This window comes from Pseudonaja textilis, chromosome 5 (genome assembly GCF_049901715.1).
Source record: "Pseudonaja textilis isolate UNSWEBS1 chromosome 5, rPseTex1.2, whole genome shotgun sequence".
Lineage (NCBI taxonomy): Eukaryota > Metazoa > Chordata > Lepidosauria > Squamata > Elapidae > Pseudonaja > Pseudonaja textilis.
The window spans coordinates 67,599,805-67,619,814 of record NC_141994.1 but is presented as its reverse complement, the minus strand read 5'-3'; the positions used below and the strand labels follow the sequence as shown (position 1 = coordinate 67,619,814).

At 41.3% G+C, this 20,010-nt stretch overlaps 1 protein-coding gene across 5 annotated transcripts in view; it reads right to left on the bottom strand.

Annotated features, from left to right (window-relative positions):
• ABCC9 (ATP binding cassette subfamily C member 9) overlaps nt 1-20,010 on the bottom strand; it is a 97,857-nt gene that overhangs the window by 45,981 nt on the left and 31,866 nt on the right. For 2 of the 5 annotated variants that reach the window (XM_026709145.2, XM_087935255.1), the window contains exons 13-19: nt 19,204-19,346; nt 14,609-14,717; nt 11,587-11,697; nt 9,674-9,746; nt 8,548-8,653; nt 6,763-6,801; nt 3,342-3,440 (exon numbers count right to left, since the gene is read on the bottom strand). In XM_026709145.2, coding sequence (XP_026564930.2) covers nt 3,342-3,440; nt 6,763-6,801; nt 8,548-8,653; nt 9,674-9,746; nt 11,587-11,697; nt 14,609-14,717; nt 19,204-19,346 — 680 coding nt within the window. The remainder of the gene's footprint in view (nt 1-3,341; nt 3,441-6,762; nt 6,802-8,547; nt 8,654-9,673; nt 9,747-11,586; nt 11,698-14,608; nt 14,718-19,203; nt 19,347-20,010) is intronic. The other 3 variants (XM_087935256.1, XM_087935257.1, XM_087935258.1) reach the window with 2 other exon arrangements.

The following is a 20,010-nucleotide window of genomic DNA, read 5'->3' as shown; positions in this document are numbered from 1 at the left end:
TTTTCCTCTTAGGAACTATACAGATGTTTTCCCATTCCCCACTTCGTTATTTCCTTTTTTGGAAAACACTTTCTGGGATCAGAGAATGTGGCGAGGGAGGGAACTGAGGTTTACAAGAGCCTTTGAAAGGCTCTGCAAACAGGGAAAGGTTATCTTAGCAAATGCATTGCCTCACCGCTTCACATTTTACGAGGCAAGGGGGAGTATAACTTAAGAGAAAATTTGCAGGGAAGGATGGCCCTTTTTAAAGAGTGACTGACTGGCTTGTATGATGATTTCTCATCTTCTGGATGAGAACCAGGGGTAGGACTCAAAATCCCAGCAACCAGTTTGCTGTCTGGTTGCTGTATGGGCATAGCCAGGGTTTGTATCTTTGTTTGTATCTTAGTTTGTATCTTTGTCCTTTGTATATGAAATATACATATTTCATATACAATATTTCATATACAAATATTTCATATACAAACACATATTTCATATACAAAGGACAAAGATACAAACAAATCGAAGGAGCCCCTATGGGATCACCACTGTCACCCGTCATTGCAAACCTGTTCATGGAAGAATTCGAATCCAGAGCCCTGGCTAATGCCATCCACAAACCCAAACTATGGTTAAGATACATCGATGACACATTCGTGATTTGGCCCCAAGGAAAAGAAAACCTAAACAATTTCCTAACACACCTAAACAGCACACACCCCAAAATCAAGTTCACCATGGAAACGGAAACAAACAAACAACTACCATTCCTAGATGTACTAATCTACAAAAAAAACAGATGGCACACTAGGACACACCATATACCAGAAGAAAACACACACCAACCACTACCTCAACGCCCAATCCCACCACCACCCAGCACAGATAAACTCCGTGGCCAAAACACTAATCACCAGAACCAAACGCCTGGCAGACAAGACACACATAAAGACTGAACTATGTACCCTGACTAAAGTACTGACAGCCAACGGCTTCCACGAAAGCAAAATCACCGGCTTGATCCACAAAAACACACTGAGACATAATGGAGGCCCAGAAGATGAACAGACCTATGGCACAGCTGTCCTGCCCTACATAAGAGGTACTACAGACAAAATCAGTAAGATACTACACAGACATCACATCAAGACTGCCTTCAAAACAGACAGAAAAATAGCAGCCATCCTTAGAAACCCCAAAGATAAAATTGACCTGGAAAACCAAGGCATATACGAAGTCCCCTGTGCATCATGCCCAGCCACATACATTGGACAGACCAATAGAATAAGTACCCGCCTGGATGAACACAAAAATGCAGTCAAAAAGCTGGAACACACTTCCTCACTAGTCCAACACACGGAAGCCACAGGTCATAGCATCAACTTCAACGGCATCAAAACCCTAGCAACTATAGAAAACCCCAGCCACAGAATCATCAGAGAAGCCATAGAGATTGAAAAAAGACCTGAAAGCATGAATAGAAGAGATGATTCCACCAGACTGTCAATCATTTGGAAGCCTGCACTCACAAACAAAAAAATCTCCACACCACAAGCCAGGCAAACACCTGGGCACAAACAGATCCCCCCTGATACCTCCAGCTCAAACACACCCCAGCCAGGCACCCAGATGAAACCTAGCTTCCTAACAAATGATAGCCATCCATTTACCCAGAGCCAAGCTTCACAAAAGGCCTCCAATAAAGGAACACAATGTTGCCAGCCAATCAAGATACAAAAAGAGCCACAAAACAGACAGAAGAAATCAGAAACACCAATCAAGCAGAACACAGCAAACTCCAAGATCAATAAACACAGACCAAGATTCCCAACCAGTCAGGATGAAGAAAAAACCATTCTGGCACAGCAATAGGCTGCCCCAAATTTAAAACTGAAACAACTGTGGGGCCCTGACTCACAGACGAACACAATACAGAAGCCTGGGGGTGGGATTCAAATTTTTAACAATCAGTTCTGTGGGCGTGGCTTAGGTGGTCATGTTATTGGCTGGGTGTGGCCAACTCAATATCACTCACATCGAGGCACGCATCTCCTCCCCTGGCTTCTCATGAATGTGGAGATGCTGCAACAGTCATAAGTGTGAAAAATGGTCATAAGTCACCTTTTTCAGTGCCATTGTAATTTTGAATGGTCACTCCACACAAGCAAAGTACCAGAAAAGGAGGGGGAAAAAAACTCCAGAGAAGTTCCTGAGAATGGAAGTCTAGTCCTGCCAAGAATGTAATAAGGGTTAACGGAAAGGCAGTTTCTGTAAGCAACACCAGAATGTTTCCTTCCTGCCTTCCTTACAGGATTAGGCCAGTAATTTCTTCTAACAACCAGTTCTCTGAACTGCTTAGAATGTTAACAACCGGTTCTAGCGAATAGGTGTGAACCTGTAGAATCCCACCCCTGGTGTGAGTTAATAGTGTTATAAGTTAGATCGAGAAATAAGAGTATAAGTGAATAGAATGGAGAAGTAATTGATATAGTTATAGACTTTATTAACTAGTGTGAACACCATTACAGAATCATTGTAAAAAGTGGAAATTGTTTTTTAAATGTTGAAATGTTGAATAAATAAATTTATTTTTTAAAAAAACGATAAAATATTTCCCCTAGAAGAGAAATAAAAATCCTAAAGGAGACAGAAACTCAGAGCTTCGGCTCCTGCCCACAGCAGATATTTGGTGCCCATTAAAAAAGACTGGGCCAGCCTATCTATAAGAGAAAAGACCTCCAGCTCCATGGTGATAGGATTAAGACATGTTCCCTCAGGACATAATAGGATTAACCCATCTAGCAACAGAGCTCACCACATGGCACAATCTCCTAAGGACATTGCATCAGCCAACCTTCAACCAACCCTGAGAGCTCAGACAACCTCAGCTATGACCCCTGCATAGCCCCATGGGAGTCTGTCAGCAACCAATAGAATACATGTTCTTACACAGGAACAGGAAGCTCAAGTTCAAAGCCCACGAGAAGTTATAAAAATCCCTCACTCTCAACTCCATGGGGTCAGCTGCCCAGGACCATCCCTGTGGTTCTGTTTCATTAAGCCATCTTTCCAATCAGCTTCCACGTTTCTAGTATCTTTCTCCCGGCTTGGAATTGAACCAGATGGATATTTCTTCCAACAGTTGGACATGATTGACAGGAAGACATTTACCTTTACAAATAGTCCTTGCCAAATAACCCTAATGGGACTGGAATTGACATTCTTAAGCAAGACAGTTGTTAAGCAAAACATCGTGTGACAACACCAGTTAGCAATGTCAAGTCCCAGCTGAATCTAGAAAAAGTGCAGAAATTCTGGGACTTTTGGTGGTTAGAAAGAGACAGGTGTGAAATCTTTACCTCTGTTTATTAAAAGAACTCCCGAAGGTGATGTTTTCTTCCACCGTTGCATTCAAGAGCCAGGGTTTCTGGGCTGCGTAAGCCACTGAAAACCGATTCCTAGTGGAAAGAGGGAATTTAGATGCATTAGAAGATAGGGAATAGCTCCCTACATATTTTAACAAGGGTGCATTCGAACAAGGAAGGCACAAAGAACATATAAAGGAGATTAGTTGTTAAAACCAGGTTTAAGGGGAAAGAAGACTTAGGTTAGAAGAACACCCAGTCTCTATTTTATCTTTCCTTTTTTCGTGACATATTCTTTTTCCCTTGAAAACATTTTGCTTTGTATCCTTCTTCCGTTCTGATACAAATCTCATACTAAATATAGGCAATGGAAATGGGAAATGATGATGGAGATCTTACAAAACTATATTTGTGGGTATTCAAATTCAAGTTGAATGAACATTTATATTTCGAAAACTCCAATAAATTACTCTGCAACTGTTATTGGCAGGTCTTCCAAGAGATATGGGTGCCATGATATACAGCATGAAACATTGGTTAGAAGCAATTTTATGCAGTCTCAGAATGAGTCCGTATGTAAGGAGTTTGGAAGGCATATATTGTTAATTTCTTTTAAATTACCAGGATATCTGATCACACAGTGGTTCCCAGCAGCTGCCTGATTTGAGAGGTGAGCTAAAATGAAACCTTGTGTTTCTTGAGTCCATATGTCCATCAGATTGGAAAAACCATGAATATTTGGCTTGACTTTATATCTACCAAGGAAGCTGAATGGTGGTCTTTCAATTCAGATCACTAAGACATCCAGATTGAATGTCAAAATGTTGCTTTTTGCTTCAAAGTATGAAGGCTGAAGTTCAAATTCTAGGCATTACGGTTTAGGACAGGGGTCTCCAAATTTGGCAACTTGAAGACTTGTGGACTTAAATAGTAATAGTAATGCAGACTTAGTAAATAGTTTGACAGTGTTGGGGGAATTATTTGTTTAGCAGAGTGATGGCGTTTGGGAAAAAACTGTCCTTGTGTCTAGTTGTTCTAGTTGCAGTGCTCTATAGCATCATTTTGAGGGTAGGAGTTGAAACAGTTTATGTCCAGGATATGAAGATGTGAGTAATAGTGTGTTAATTCTGCAAAGCAGATGCAGTAGTGAGATTCCCTGACAACTTGTGAGTTCTGATTGGTTCAAGAAGATTACTAAAAAATATCTATGTAAAAATAAGGCACAGGGAAATGGGATGAATATGATGACACTTCTTGTGACTAAAGCCAACAGCTAGAAAGGTTTTCTCTATCCGTATAATGATGACCATACATTCCTAAAAATAAATACAACTGCTTTAATGAAAAAAAAAAAGACTTGTGGACTTCAACTCCCAGAATTCTTGAAGTCTACAAGTCTTAAAGTTGTCAAGTTTGGGGACTCCTGGTTTAGGAAAAGAATCGAGAACACTGCAATTGTGGGACATAAAACGGTATTCATTTCAGCTCTGCTCAGTTTTACATTTCATTCTCCACCCTGGTCTCTTAAGAAAACACATTGGAAAAATTGGACTGAATCTCTGCTTCCTCATTGCCTCTGCTTGTCAGAAGATCGCGAAACGGCACACGGCCATCGTCATAACTATGAGTCAGTTGTCAAGCATCTGAATTTTGATCATGCGACCCTGGGAATGCCACATTGGTTGTAAGAAGTATGAAAAACAGTCATAAGTCCCCTTGTTCAGTGCCGCCGTAACTTTGAACAGTCACTTAAATGAACGTTGTAAGTCAGATAACAGATAATCAGAGTTAGAAGGGACCTTGTAGGTCATCTAGTCCAACCCCCTGCCCAAGCAGGGGACTCTACACCATTTCTAATAGATGGGAGTCAAGGACTACCTACCTTCAGTCTTCTATTTTTTTTCCCCTTTTTACACAATGTCAATGGTTCCTGTGAACATGAAATTACAAACATTCTTTCACCCCAAAATATAAAAACGAAGGCATTTCAGGAAATGGATGTTAATATGACCAGAAAGGGACATTACAATATATGCAAATTAATACATGCGAGTAAAGATAACAGCCAGTTTGCACATCTACTAAGTGTTTTCTAAGTCCCACATACAGGTAATCTTTGACTTACAACAGTTCATTTAGTGACTGTCCAAAGTTACAATGGCACTGAAAAAAGTGACTTATGACCGTTTTTCACAGTTAAGACCTTTGTAGCATCCCCATGACCACTTGATCAAAATTCAGATGCTTGGCAACTGACTCATATTTGTGAGGGTTGCAGTCTCCTGGGGTCATGTGATCACCTTTTGCGACCTTCTGACAATTGGGGAAGCCAGATTCACTTAACAACCAGGTTACTAATCTTATCAACTGCAGTGATTCCCTTAACAACTGTGCCAAGACACAGTCGTAAAAGGGGGCAAAACTCCCTTGACAAATGTCTTGCTTAACAGCAGAAATTTTGAGCTCAATTGAGGTTGTAAGTGTAACCTGCAATAAGTTGTCCAAACTAGACTGTGTTGTTTCTCTGTATCATATATGTCAGTATGTACATAATTTTGAATTTATTTATTTATTCTGTCATGATTGTGTAGTGTATATTGGAGGTGGTGATCCTTTGAGAGCTGTATGCAACGAAATTTCGTTTTAATCCCTGCCGATTAGTGTACATTCAAATGACAATAAAGTTATTCTATTTATATTCTATTCTACTCTATTCTTTATCCCCGTGTTGGTGAAACTATGATACGCATGCCAGAAGTGTCATGCTGAGCCACTTCTGCCAGCATGTGAGAGCTCACCTGGAAGAGCCCTACCGCGCATTGCTAGCACGCTGCCACCACCCAACAGCTGATTGTTGTGTATCTGGTGTGCATGCGCAGGGGGCGCAGGAAACACATGTGCATGCGCAGAGGCACACGCATGCAATTATCGGCATGGGAGCCAAAAAAGGTTAGCCACCACTGCTCTATCCTATTCATTTCCTATTCATTTCCTATTCTATTCTATTCTATTCTATTCTATTCTATTCTGTTCTGTTCTGTTCTGTTCTGTTCTGTTCTGTTCTGTTCTGTTCTTATTCTGTTCTTATTCTATTCTATTCTATTCTATTCTATTCTATTCTACTCTACTCTACTCTACTCTACTCTACTCTACTCTACTCTACTCTACTCTATTCTATTCTATTCTATTCTATTCTATTCTATTCTATTCTATCCTGTTGCATGTTAGAAATTCCATTATGAGGACTTCATATGCCTCAAGTCATTTGCCCCAAAGACTGGGAACCACTGTGCTGTAGATGCTTAGGATTAATACATTCTAGGAAGTTATTATATTTGAGGGAAGGAAACAAGATATTGATTGAGGAGTTTAAAAAAAAGGGTAGAGTTTCAGGGATCAGATTGAAGAGTAATACCTCCAGTTTGCTTCAACAGAAGACTCAGTTTCATTTATGCTGCAAGTTACAGTAAACAATGTTTTAGTAGCTGTCGAGAAAAAGATAATACCACCGAACTGATGAAGTTTCAAATATGGAAGGAGGGATGGTCAACACCTAAGCAGAATCTTAATCGTGAAGCATAAGAAGAAAGCCAAGCATATTGGTACAGATGACTGAATATCATGCTATTAGACCTTGCAAATCCCCCATTTTATGGTCCTCCTCAACCCTTAGTCTAGAGGACAATCTGTAATGCAAATCTGCATTCCTCCATCCCTTCATCCCTCCCTCCCTCCCTCCCTCCCTCCCTCCATTTAATTTCTATGTCTGTTCAATTCAGCCAAATGACTTTGGGTAGCTCATACATCTAAAAGTATAGAACAATTAAACAATTAAAGAAACATTAAAACAATAAAAACATTCACAAAATAAATAGGTATAACCAGCAGCTGTGTTGATTAACCAGTTACTATTAAAGCCAAGTCATGGGACCCTTCACACATTCCGAGCCCCAGGCCCGAGTACATAGCTAGGTTCTTAAAGCTTTGCAAAAAGCCAGCAGGTTCACAGGAAATAGGGAGCTGAGGGGGAGACTAGAGAGGCGAAGGGAGGGGAAGAGTCAAGTTTTTAGTATCCAAGAGTTACCAGCAGAGGAGAGGAGAGGAAGGGAGAGGAGAGGAAGAGTAGAGTAGAATACAGTAGAGTAGAGTAGAGTAGAGTAGAGTAGAGTAGAGTAGAGTAGAGTACAGAAGAGAAGAGAAGAGAAGAGAAGAGAAGAGAAGAGAAGAGAAGAGAAGAGAAGAGAAGAGAAGAGAAACCTCATTTTTTTTTCTAGTACTGATGAGGTTACTTAGTTGGGTAATGAAACGTCTGCAAGAAAACTGCCAAGCTCAGAGAGCATTAAGGACTCCACAATTCAACCTTGAGCTATAAATATTCTCCTTTATCAAAAATGACTTTCCTTGATGTCTTCCCAACAGAGATACTTAATACGACCAATCAGAAATTTTAATGGTTCTATCCTGTATTTATTTTTAATGGGTTTGTGTGTCAATGGAAAAACAGTCCTAAGGAAAGCTATCAGCATAACTCATGCTATCTAAATCCCCTAATAATTTAGACTGATAGAGTTGTACCTTTCATGACAGACTATGGATTGATCTTTCTTCCAACACTAAATTTCATTATTAAAACAGGTCATATTAATCAAGTTCCCTGACCGGTTTATTGATCACAACAATTATCCCTCATGTCATTCATTGCTTGAGCCGTTCATGACTTGCTGAACGGCTTATAATAGCTCCTCTACTCAGATTCAGTCCTCTCTATCTCTGCTGGGATTCCAGAAGTTACTCCAATTAAATCATGAGTCTCGAGCCAAACTTCCAAAACTACGAAGGATTTATTGGGAGTTAACACGTCAGCATGACCTGGGTGTAGCCGACTCTGAGACACGTAATTCACTGTCATCCTTGACCCTGGTTTCCCCCGCCACCCCTCTGGATGTATCATAATTCATATTCTCCAAGGAGACACATCCATAGCCAAGAGTCATCAATCATGTTCTCCAATTAGAGTTACAATCTCTGAAAAAACTATGAATGGAATGTACTTTCGATTTCTAAGCTGCCACACTGCTCTTTCAAACCCCTTCCCCCCATCTCCCTTTCTGTTGGCAACTATAAAACGGCCAGAGAAATGTTTTATGAGTTGACTCTCTCTAGGTAACCCTGGTTCGAGTTAAAGAACTTGAAAACATACCGGTTCCAATGAACCTTCCCTTCCAAGGTTTGCATCTCACCCAGGATAGCAAGAAGAAGAGAAGATTTGCCACAGCCAACTTGTCCTACGATCATGGTCATCTGGCCTACAAATTAATACATCAGAATTCAACCCTTTAATGTATTCCTCCCTTAGAGTATTCAGTTAATGATTATTCCAGCTGCTTCTTGCATACATGCGTAAACGCTCCTGTATTTCAGCAATAAATACCATTTGCCTTCTAAGCTTCTGTTCTGATTCTTGTTTATTTGGGTTGGTGTACATTTTGCAATACAAAATGGGTGGGGGAGTAAAAGATTTGGATAGAAAGAATGGACACAAATCTTTCAATGGAAGAGCTGCCCAGATAGAAATGAATGTGATTATAGGCACACTAGCTTGGTCGCCATGCTTCGCTATGAAACTATGTGGTCAGGCTTCGTTTTTGGGGAGGCAAATAAGGGGGGTGGGAATTCTGCCTCTGCCTACCAGCATCCATCAATATTCCTCTGGCTAACGTCCTGTCAGCGTGTGAGAGAGTTGAGGGCTGTTTGGAAACTGAAGCAATATTTGTTGTGTGAGCAAGAAGGAGACCTGGGCGTGGCTTAGCTCAACTGTTCTGTACTAAAGCTGCTTGGTGGTCTGAAAGTTAAACTCCTCTCCTCTGCTTGTGTTTTGCATTTGGAACAGATTTCTTTTCAGGTGGGGAGGGAGAGTAGAACTCTTTAGCATCAGAGCGTGTTAATAATAATATAATCTGATGGTCATTTGGAAAAATCCTTTTTTTAAAAAAAAAATATTCTTTAAAATTTAAAAAAATACAAAAATCTCATTTCCATGAACAGTTATCGTGTCATTGTATGTACGTGTTTCTTATTTTGTGACTATACATTATTTTTATTCTTATCCTTCGCCCATTCGTACCACCTCTCCCATGTCACATAGTATTCTCGATCCTCTTTGCCTTTCAGTTCCATAGCTGGCCACACCCACTTGCCCCCCAGCCCCCCGAGATCAAACACAACCCTGATGCGTCCCTCAATGAAATCGAGATTCACATCCCTGATCTAGAGGCAGTTGAAAATGTGCTGAACAAAATGGTGTTGAGTATGCAAGATTAACTTACCTGTTGGGATTTTGATATCAATATCGGATAATGTGGCCAGGCCACTTCCCCAGGAAAAGTATCCGTTGGTTATCTGCAACGCATAACATCATACATTAGAAATTGCAAACCAACGCATGTAACAATTATGCTGAAGTTAATCGGCAAGCACGTCTGTAACTCTTAGAAACCAGGTTAAGATAACAAAGCTTTTTTTCAAAAGGACGTTTTGAAATGCCACAAGAGTAAAAGATACCAAGGGGATTTTTTAAAAAATGGGTGCGCTACATAATAAACATGGTTTTCAAAACTTTCCCATATTTAGAATACCATTTTAAGTACAAAACAATTCCTTTCAATGAAGATGAGTACAAGCAATAAATGAAAAAAAAAACAAACCACCTTTAAGCAGGGGTGGGATTCAAAAATCCCAGCAACCAGTTCGCTGCCGGGTTCCTGAGTGGGCATGACCTGCCATAACTTCCGGGAGGCTCATTTCTTGCCTACCCCAAGGCCTGGATGCTTCCCTCGGGCCTCTGGGAGGGTGAAAATGGGGAAGCCTATTTCCGGACTTCTGGAAGGGCCAATTTCCGCCCTCCCAGAGACTCCATGCAGACCTTGCCCTTACCTGCATCCAAAATGGGTCGCATGGAGGCTCCTGGGAGGGGTGGATGGGGCAGCCGGTCGGTTCAACAGATGTAAATTTAACATCTGGTTCGCCCGAACTGGTCCGAACCAGCTGAATCCCACCCCTGCCTTTCAGTAAAAATCTGGCTGCTGGTTTGCTTCCGGGTGCAATTTAAGGTGATGGCGATCACTTTTAAAGCCCTTAATTCATGGTGTGGATCCTTTAGGGACAATTTCATCCCATCGGGATTGGCTTGCCCCACCTGTGCTGGCAGAGAAGGCATGCTGTGGGGCCCATTTGGCTAGAGATACCCAGTAGGTGGGGTCCAGAAGGGCCTTCTCTGCCGTTGTATCTGCCCTCTGCAACATTTTGCTCCACGGAGTAAGGTCAGCTCCAACTCTCCTGACTTTCCCTAAGAGCCTAAAGACCAAAGGTTCTGCCAGCTGGTTTGGGGTTCTAAAGGACGGGCTTCATGTTGCAAGGGACTGATAGATTAACATCAAATCCCGCCTTCCCCCTGCTCATCCTATTTGCAAATTGACTTTACCTTTCAGCTATTGTATCTTGTACTTTTATACTTTTGTAGTACTTTATTTATATAGTTTTGTGTTTTTATTCTTGTAAGCGGCCAGAGTAACCTTGCAGCAACAGCCAATACATTGGATGGATGGATGCAGAGGTGGTATTCAGCCGGTTCTGACCAGTTCTGGAGAACCGGTAGTGGAAATTTTGAGTAGTTCGGAGAACCAGCAAACCCCACCTCTGAGTGGCCCTGCCCCCATCTATTCCCTGCCTCCCATTGAGTCCCAGCTGATCGTCTGGGTCTTCTTTGGTTGCTCTGCACAGGAGAAGGGAGCTGGAAAGCAGGTTAGTGGGATGGGGAGGAAATGGAGATTTTGCAGTAACCTTCCCCCAGGAGTGGGGAGGGAATGGAGATTTTACAGGATCCTTCCCCTGCCATGCCCACCAAGCCACACCACGCCCACCAAGCCATGCCCACAGAACCAGTAGTAAAAAATTTTTGAATCCCACCACTGGATTGATAGAGAGAGGGACAGAGGGATGTAGGGAGGGATCAATTAATAAATAAAATCTTCCATACCAGAGATTCATCTTAAGTGAAGGCAAAGATATTAAACATCCCCATGTTGTGGAACTAGTATTTAAAGAAAAGGACACTTCCTTCCAGATCAGGATGGAGATTAACTACTACAGAAGGTCCATCTCATCTGGATTATCAGCAAAAACACTTAAGGTTTGAGGAGAAAATATTGGATTGATCTCTCTACTTTAAAACACAAGGCACCTTGATAGCATATTCATCAATGGTTAGGTGTTGAGTGGATAACCTTTGTGGTTGATCATAGCCATCCAGCTGGTGTCTCAAGGGCTGTTTCCGATTTATGGCTTTGGGATGCTTCAGACATGGACAAAAAAAGAGAAGAGGAAGTTTTTAATCTCCACCTGATTAGTGAAGTAGATAACAGCATCAAAACAACAACCTCCGAAAGGGTGTTTTACAGCCTATAAAGCACTTCAAGATGTCATAAAATTTCATGCTCTCCCTCCTGGCTACTACATGATCGCCATCTGGATGCTAGGTACCAGCTTCGAATTTGCGACTGGTTGTCAAGTCCCCTGTGATCATGTGATTGCTATTTGCAAGCTCTTTTGGCAGCTTCTCCAGAAAGTCAATGGGGAAGATGACAGAGAAGATTGCAAGCTGCTGTGCTGCCCGCCAAGAAGATTCCGAAAGAGCTGCCTAGCGAGGGAACCTGACATCCATTCTCCTGTGGGGGGCAGAAAAGTAGCTTAGATCCTGATGATTTGTGGGATGTTGCTGCACCCCTGCCGAAGGCTTTCTTTTAGTCTTTTATTGTCATTGCACCTCATACCACAAAATTAAATGCCATCTTCAGTGTACATTATGACTATAAAAATAAAACACAAACACACATCCTTCACATTCTATACATTGAATTGAAAACCCCTGATATTGCATTACTATTGCACTATGCAGTAGAATTCAATAGAGTTACTGCCCTGGAATGGTAGCTGTTTTTCAGCCTATTTGTCCTTGTTTTTATTATCCTGTACTGTCTGCCAGATAGTAATAGTTCAAAAAAAAGGGTGCCCGGAATGAGATGGATCTTTGAGAATGTTTTGAACTTTCTTAAGGCAGCGGAAGCTATAAAGTTCTTCCAAAGAGGGGAGAGGGCAACTAATGGTCTTCTGGGCAATGATGGTGACCCTCTGGAGTGCTTTCCTATCTGCCCCTGTGCAATTGGCAAACCATACAGAGGTGCAGTAAGTTAAGATACTCTCTATGGTGCAGCGGTAGAAGGTCACCAGCAGTTTTTCATTCAGTTGTTGTATCCTGAGAAGTTTCAGGTAGTTGCCTTGCCAAAGGCATTTCCTTCTACACATGAAGGAGAGGGAATATCTTTTGGCAGCCAACTCTTTCAGTCAGCCCAGAGAGACAAGAGGGAGTCAACTCTAAGCATTGACCAGAGAGGCAGCACAACAAGTTAAGTAGCACGGGGGTATCTCATGAAGATCAGGGAGGCCCTGAGAGGCCAGTGTTGAATTTTGGTGGAATTTTCAGCTCAGGTAAAGATTCCCAGGTTCCTACCCCCTACCTGCACCCCATGTTCATTACCTGAAACTCTGTCCATTGTTTTGGTCTTTTAATGACCCTGTAATCCCTTCTGGGGTAGAGTCTGAGCAACTGAATGGAGCTGAGTGTTTATTGGCCGGATGTTCTTCCTGTCACCAATACGGAGTTTTGTGCAGCAGATATATTCTCATTGTGCCCAGAGAGAGAAATATCTGCCCCTATCTAGGATCGAACTCGCAGCCTCCTGATTGTGAGGCCAAAGCTCCACCTCTAGGTCACCGCGCCACTCACTCTGCCCATTTAATGACTTGTGCAATCACTTAATGACGATAACCAGAAGTGCTAGGATTGCAGTTGTTGAACGAAGCAGTCATGGGGCATCTCACTTAACATTTGCTTCACTCAGCAACCAAGATTCCAGACTCAGTTATGGTGGTCAGTGGAGGGCTACCTATCTAGTTTCCTTTATCAATATTCTTTTCCTGGAATGGATCAGATCTTGTTTCATGTTCCTTATATGTTTTTTTAAACCAAGATACTTAGTGGTCTATTTTCACCACTGCTGGTCCAAAATCCAGATGAAAAAAAGAGAAAGACTGATTAGTCAGCTAGCAATCCGCCTTATCAAACATTTTCACCTCGAAATTGCAAAAGAAATCAAATATTTAATTTTACATATAATAACCGCAGCAAGGATGACATTAGCTCAATGTTGGAAGGAGATCAGATGCTAGCAGATAATTTGATAATCCAGAAGATCTATGACTGCGCGGAAATGGATAAACTCACCCAAAAGTTAAAAGATAAGGAAGACTCAAAATATTCTACAGTTTGGGAAAACTGGTATAATTGGATAAAGGATAGAAACCTGTGAGTAAACAGATAGGCAAGGGAAAATATGAAGAGGTCATGATAGGAGTATATACCAGATATAGGAATTAAGTATTGGAAAACTGTTTGATAAAAACACACCGTCTAAGCAATTAGAAATGTTTATGTTTTTACGTTTATTGGTTATGTATAACTTTTTGGTTTCGTATTTTACAAAATGTTTTGTATTATGTATATATTTTTAAATGTTTAATAAAGTTTATTTTTAAAATTTAAAAAAAAAACATTTTCACCTCTACTGGAATAAAAGATATGGTTCAATGAGACCTGATACAAATCACCATGTTTGTCAATCTTGGCAGCATTAAGATATGTGGACTTCAACTCCCAAAATTCCTTAGCTAATATGTTGACTGTGGAATTCTGGGAGTAGAAGTCCACGCTTCTTAAAGTTGCTTCTTAAAGTTTTGTAAAGTTACAAAACAGTGCCATAGAGCAATCATTGCCGGAGTGTTATTTATTTATATTGTATTGTAGCTTTTAATCTTGCTATTTGACATGAGCTTTCCAGAATCATTAAACTTGTGTAGTCCCTGAACTTAAAACTAAATCAATCAATTAATCTGGAGACAGCCCAGTCTCCTATATTTATATTACTTCGCAATTCATTATTGAAATTAATAACCAGTTCCTAGTTATTAAAAAGTAGCAATATATATATATTTACTGCTACGAACCTCATCCATTTCAGTGAGATCATTCCATAAGTCTCCAAAGAGCTCTTATAAAAAATAGTATGGGGAACTGGCTACCAGTAAACTTAAACCAGTAATATATTTTGAAGCTTAAAATAAAAGAATTAAGAAAAAGAATCCCTTACTAGTCCTGTGTGCTTCTTACACGATTCGTATGCCAATGGGCTCTCTCCATTTCTCCAGCTGTCATCTCCAATCTCATCACTTAGGAGAAATTCATTTAATTTCTGCACACTAGAAAACAGGGGGAAAAAAACAGTGATAACACACAAAATTGTTAAGATACTTTTATAGTGTTGTGGGTGTTCCATCACTGGAGGTTTTAAAGAAGAGATTAGACAACCATTTGTCCAGAATGGTGTAGGGCAGTGATGGCGAACCTTTTTCTTGTGGTGTGCCGAAAGTGTGTGCTTGTTTGATAGTGTGTGTGTGTATGTGCCGGCACCCACAATGCAATGCGCCCCCCATGAATGTGCATGCAACACTCCCCTGCCCCCTTACCTGCACTGCGCATGCGCGCACTTCCTAGTTGATTTTTGACCTATTTGAGGCCTTTTTCGGCCTCCCAGAGGCTCGAGGGAGGTCTCTGCAGCCTTGGGAGGCCGAAAAACGGGGCCTTCCGGGAATACCAGAAATGCCTGTTTTCAGCCTCTGGAGGATCTCTAGAGCCTGGGTGAGGCTGTTTTCACTCTCCCGGAGGCTCAAGGGAAGCCTTTGGAGGCCGAAAAACGGGCCCGTTTCAGCACTTCCAGTATTTCTGGAAGGCTCATTTTTCAGCCTCCTGTAAAGGCCTCAAATGGGCTGAAAATCAGCTGGGAGGCACATGCATGTGCAGTGCAGATAAGTTTGGCTGGGGCTCGTGTGCCCGCACAAATGGCTCTGAGTGCCACCTGTGGCACACGTGCCATACATATGCCATCATGGGTGCTTGAGCAGGGGGTGGACTAGAAGACCTTCAAGGTCCCTTCCAATTCTGTTATTCTGTCAGTCTGTATTGGTCATAATAAAAATACCAGTCTTCCTCACATTTCCACTCTTACTGAGAGAGACTTTTTAAATTAATTTTTCCCAATATGGGTTTGTAAATATAATCTTGGCGGCCCTTGATATTATGCCAATATTATCTGATATATTGATAATTATAAGCTTCCCAACTGTTTAATCGCCAATGATCCAAAATGTATAAAAGTTTGAAAACAAATGAAGACAAATCTAATGATGAGAAATCAAATTCCGGTCATTCACCGGCACCAGATATCTACTCTTTCGAGCTTGAAAACAATTTATAGAAAACCAAGCATTTAAAATAAAGAAATGGTAGTAACAAACACAGCATTTCAGGAATGCAAAAAAAAAAAAAAAAGGAATTTGCATTGCTCTTGTGGATTCAGAAATCGCTCTGACCTTGGGCTTGTTGGAAAAACAGGTATTTTATGCTGTCCTAAAGGGCAGCCATTTGAAGAAAATTCTTTGGTAGTAAACTAGAAAAGTAAAGCAACTTCACCAAATGAAATGGAACAATTTGGTAGGAAGGTCTATAGAGAATCTCAATCATCCAGGTCATAATTGTCCCGGAGGTGTTATTCCAAAAGGCAATTGGACTTTCTTGGATTTTTTTTCCCTTGAAAATATTTCGCTTCTCATCCAAAAACCTTCTTCAGTTCTCTCTGAGGAACTTCTTCTCTGAAGAACTGAAGAAGCTTCTTGGATGAGAAGCGAAACGTTTTCCAGGGGGAAAAAAACCAAGAAAGTCCTGTTGCCTTTTGGAAAAACACCTTTGGGACAGTTTGGTGAGAACATACATAGATTTAATTACTCTTGGTACAGAGCACTTCATTCTATAAACTAAGTCGATGGATGATAAATAACTAGGTTGAAGTAGAAGGAAATGAAGCGCCAAGCATTATTTATCCTCCTGCAATTATTTTGGCTATTAAGGGCAAAACAGAGAAAATTAATCTTTGAAAAAGTTGTGTTTTGTCTTGGCAAACACCGACCCTCTTCATCTAAATTACCCACAATGCAATAGACCTGCTGGTTTTGGAATTACAGGATGCTAAATATAGCACGCACACAGTGAGGAATCTCGATTCTTTATACAACGTTAAGATTTATTTGGTATTCTTTTCTTTTGGACTATTTGGAAGGAAGAAGACCAAATACCATGTTTAGAACTAAAAAGGAGTTTTGTCTAGGTTTCTTGTGGTGGCCTTGGCACATTCCCACCCACCTGATTTTATGGGATTTGGAAAAAAAAAAATAAGGCTTGGGTCTTCCATCGGTTTGTTGTACTTTTTTTTTTTCCAGCTTCCATATTTTTTCCCAGAATGTTCTCTGATGTAAAGCCGTTCAGAGACAGTTTCGGTGAAGAACAAAAACCAAAATTAAACAAAAGAATGGAGCTGTGACTAAGTTCAAACCAGAAAAAAATAAATTGGCCGGTCTCTGACAACTTATATACAAATCATTTATTATGACACATCAAAGCTTTCGTGCTCTATGTTGTTTGTTCCAGAGGTGGTATTCAGCAAGTTCTGACTGGTTCTGGAGAACTGGTAATGGAAATTTTGAGTAGTTCGGAGAACCGGCCAATCCCACCTCTGACTGGCCCCGCCCCATCTATTCTCCGCTTCCCGAGTCCCAGCTGATCGGCTGGGTCTTCTTTGGTTGCCCTGCACAGGAGAAGGGAGCTGGAAAGCAGGTTAGTGGGGTGGGGAGGGAATGGGGGATTTTGCAGTATCCTTCCCCTGCCACGCCCACCAAGCCATGCCCATAGAACCAGTAGTAAAAAATTTTGAATCCCACTGTTCTTCTGCCAAAGCTCAGGAATTTGTTCATAATTGTTGAATTGATTTTTGTCTCAAGCTATCAGCTGCCATGGGGCATCCATGCTTGAGAGGAAGCTGAGCATTGGGGTGGGGTGGGGGAAATGGTCCCAAGAAGAATTAATCATCTAAAATACTTCCAGTGATAAGGGATATTTTGTTGAACAAATCAGGTTTGTTGGACAAGCCACAAATTTGGTCGGATAAACAGACTGAATAGCGTCATTTATTCTGGTATGATTCCCAGTGGAATATGTTATGCACGTTTTATAAATATTCAAGATAGGGACCATGATGCACGAACGGAAGCTATGGAAAAAAAAATACTGCATAAAAGGTATTAACAGAAGTGGAGTTCAGGATCAAATAAATGGTGCTTATTGATTTATTCTGCTTGTCACAATATGTTTTTTCTGATATATGGGTAGCCCCGGACTTACAATTATTAAGTCCACAGTTGTGAAATGAATTTTGCACAATTTTACAACCTTTCTTGCCATAGCTGTTAAGTGAAATGCTGCAGTTGATAAGTCAGCAACTCAGTTGTTAAGTGAATCTGGCTTCTCTATTGACTTTGCCTGTCAGAAGGTCACAAAATGTGATCACAAGACCCTGGGACACGGCCACTTGTCATAAATATGAACCAGTTGCTAAGCATCCAAATTTTGCTTAGCCAACAGAAACTTTGGGCTCAACTGTGCTTGTAAGTCGAGGGCTACTTGTCAAGCTTGGGTAATACTGCATTCATACATGCAGTCACAATGATGAAGATGGTTATGGGAATCCACTCTTTGAAGGAACATCAGGAATGTTCCGTGATCTCCACAATTCCAATTATTTGGAAGAAGGCGTAATGGTGAGGTTGTCCCATTGGGCAAACTCCAATTTACAGGGGCTGCTACAAAGAAGAGGGAGTCAAATTATTCTCCAAAACACATGAAGGCAGGACAAGAAGCAATGGGTGGAAATTAATCAAGGAGAGAAGCAACTTAGAACTAAGGAGAAATTCCCTGACAGTTAGATCAATTAACCAGTGGAACAACTTGCCTCCAGAAGTTGCAGAACCTCCAATACTGGAGTTTTTAAGAAGAGATTGGACAACCATTTGTCTGAAACAGTATAAGATTTCCTGCCTAAGCAGTGGGTTGGACTAGAAGACCTCAAAGGTGTCAAGCCCGAGATTGACCTATGTGTAGCCATTTTAGTTAGGCTTAGTATATATTCTTTTTCTTACTTTCTCTTTGGCAGTTATGGGGGAAAGGGTTTCGGGCTTGCCACATTCCTAAGCGGGGAGGAGTGGAGATAGAGAGAGTTGTTTAGGCTAGGTGGTTCTTCTTCCTGTGGGAAGAAGCTTAGGCCCCTTTAGGTGGAGATTTATGACATCAAGCAACGTTGAATTACTTCTATTGGAGAATGTGACTTTTGAGGGCTGTTTCTAACTTCTAATATTGTGGGGTAATTTCCAGGTTGTGTCAGATCTGGAATTATCACGGACTTTGCCAATTTGATGCTTTCCTAAATAAAAGAAATTGGCTTGGAAGATGGACTTTGTTCTTTTTTTAAAAAATGGATTTCATCACTTGGAAACCTGACACAAGGTCCCTTCCAAATCCGCTATTCTATTCTGTTCTATTCTATTCTATTCTATTCTATTCTATTCTATTCTATTCTATTCTATATTCTCCTCTACATTCTATTCTATTCTATTCTTCTATTCTATTCTATTCTATTCTATTCTATTCTATTCTATTCTGTTCTGTTCTGTTCTGTTCTGTTCTGTTCTGCTCTGCTCTGCTCTACTCTACTCTACTCTACTCTACTCTACTCTACTCTACTTCAACATGGTTTGTTAGTTAAATTGTAACTGCTCTGTTTTAAAGCATTATATCACTTACCTTATGATGGCCTTGACAGCAAATCTAACAACGGTGGACAACAGGAACAAGGGTGTAACGAGGATGTGGAACAAGGAGAGAGACGCAAAAGCCTGAGCTGTAGTCAGCTGTTTATCTTCGGCATATGTGTAGGTCACAAAAGTCTAGTACATCAAGAAAAGATATCAGTAGAGGCAAATGTTTTTTCAGAGAAAGCATGGGGTCTTAAACTCAATTCAAAGACCACTTGATGTTCTTCTTTATGTTTTTTTTTCACAGAGGCAGTGGGATTACCTCCACCTTTCTGCAGTTATCAGCTTCTAAACCCTCTCCTCTCCTGTATCTATGAATCCCCATGAAATGTCTTACATCAGAGTCCTCCAAAGGAGCTGCCTCTCAGGGGGAAACCTAGCTGCTTTAAAGAGATGCAGAGCAGGGGTGAGCTGCTCCTTAGGTTTGCCTGGGTTTGGGAGAACCCGTAGCTAACGTTATGGCTGGTTCAGAGAACCACCAAATCTCACCCCTGGTTGGCTCTGCCCGCCCATCCAGCCCGTCCCACCCCATCCCTCCCAGGAGACTCCACACAGCCCGTTTTGGACGTGAGCTAAGTGCAGAGCCTGCGTGGCGGCTTGGGGAAGGAGAAAAACGGGCCTCTGGAAGTTTAAAAATGCCGGAAACAGGGCTCTGGAGGGCCTCCGGAGCCTGGGGGAGGCTGTTTTCACCCACCCAGAGGCTCAAGGAAAGCCTCCGGAGCCCGGGGAGAGTGAAAACACCCCCCCCCCTGCTGTGGTGCAGGATGACGACTAAACCATGCCCACCATGGCCACG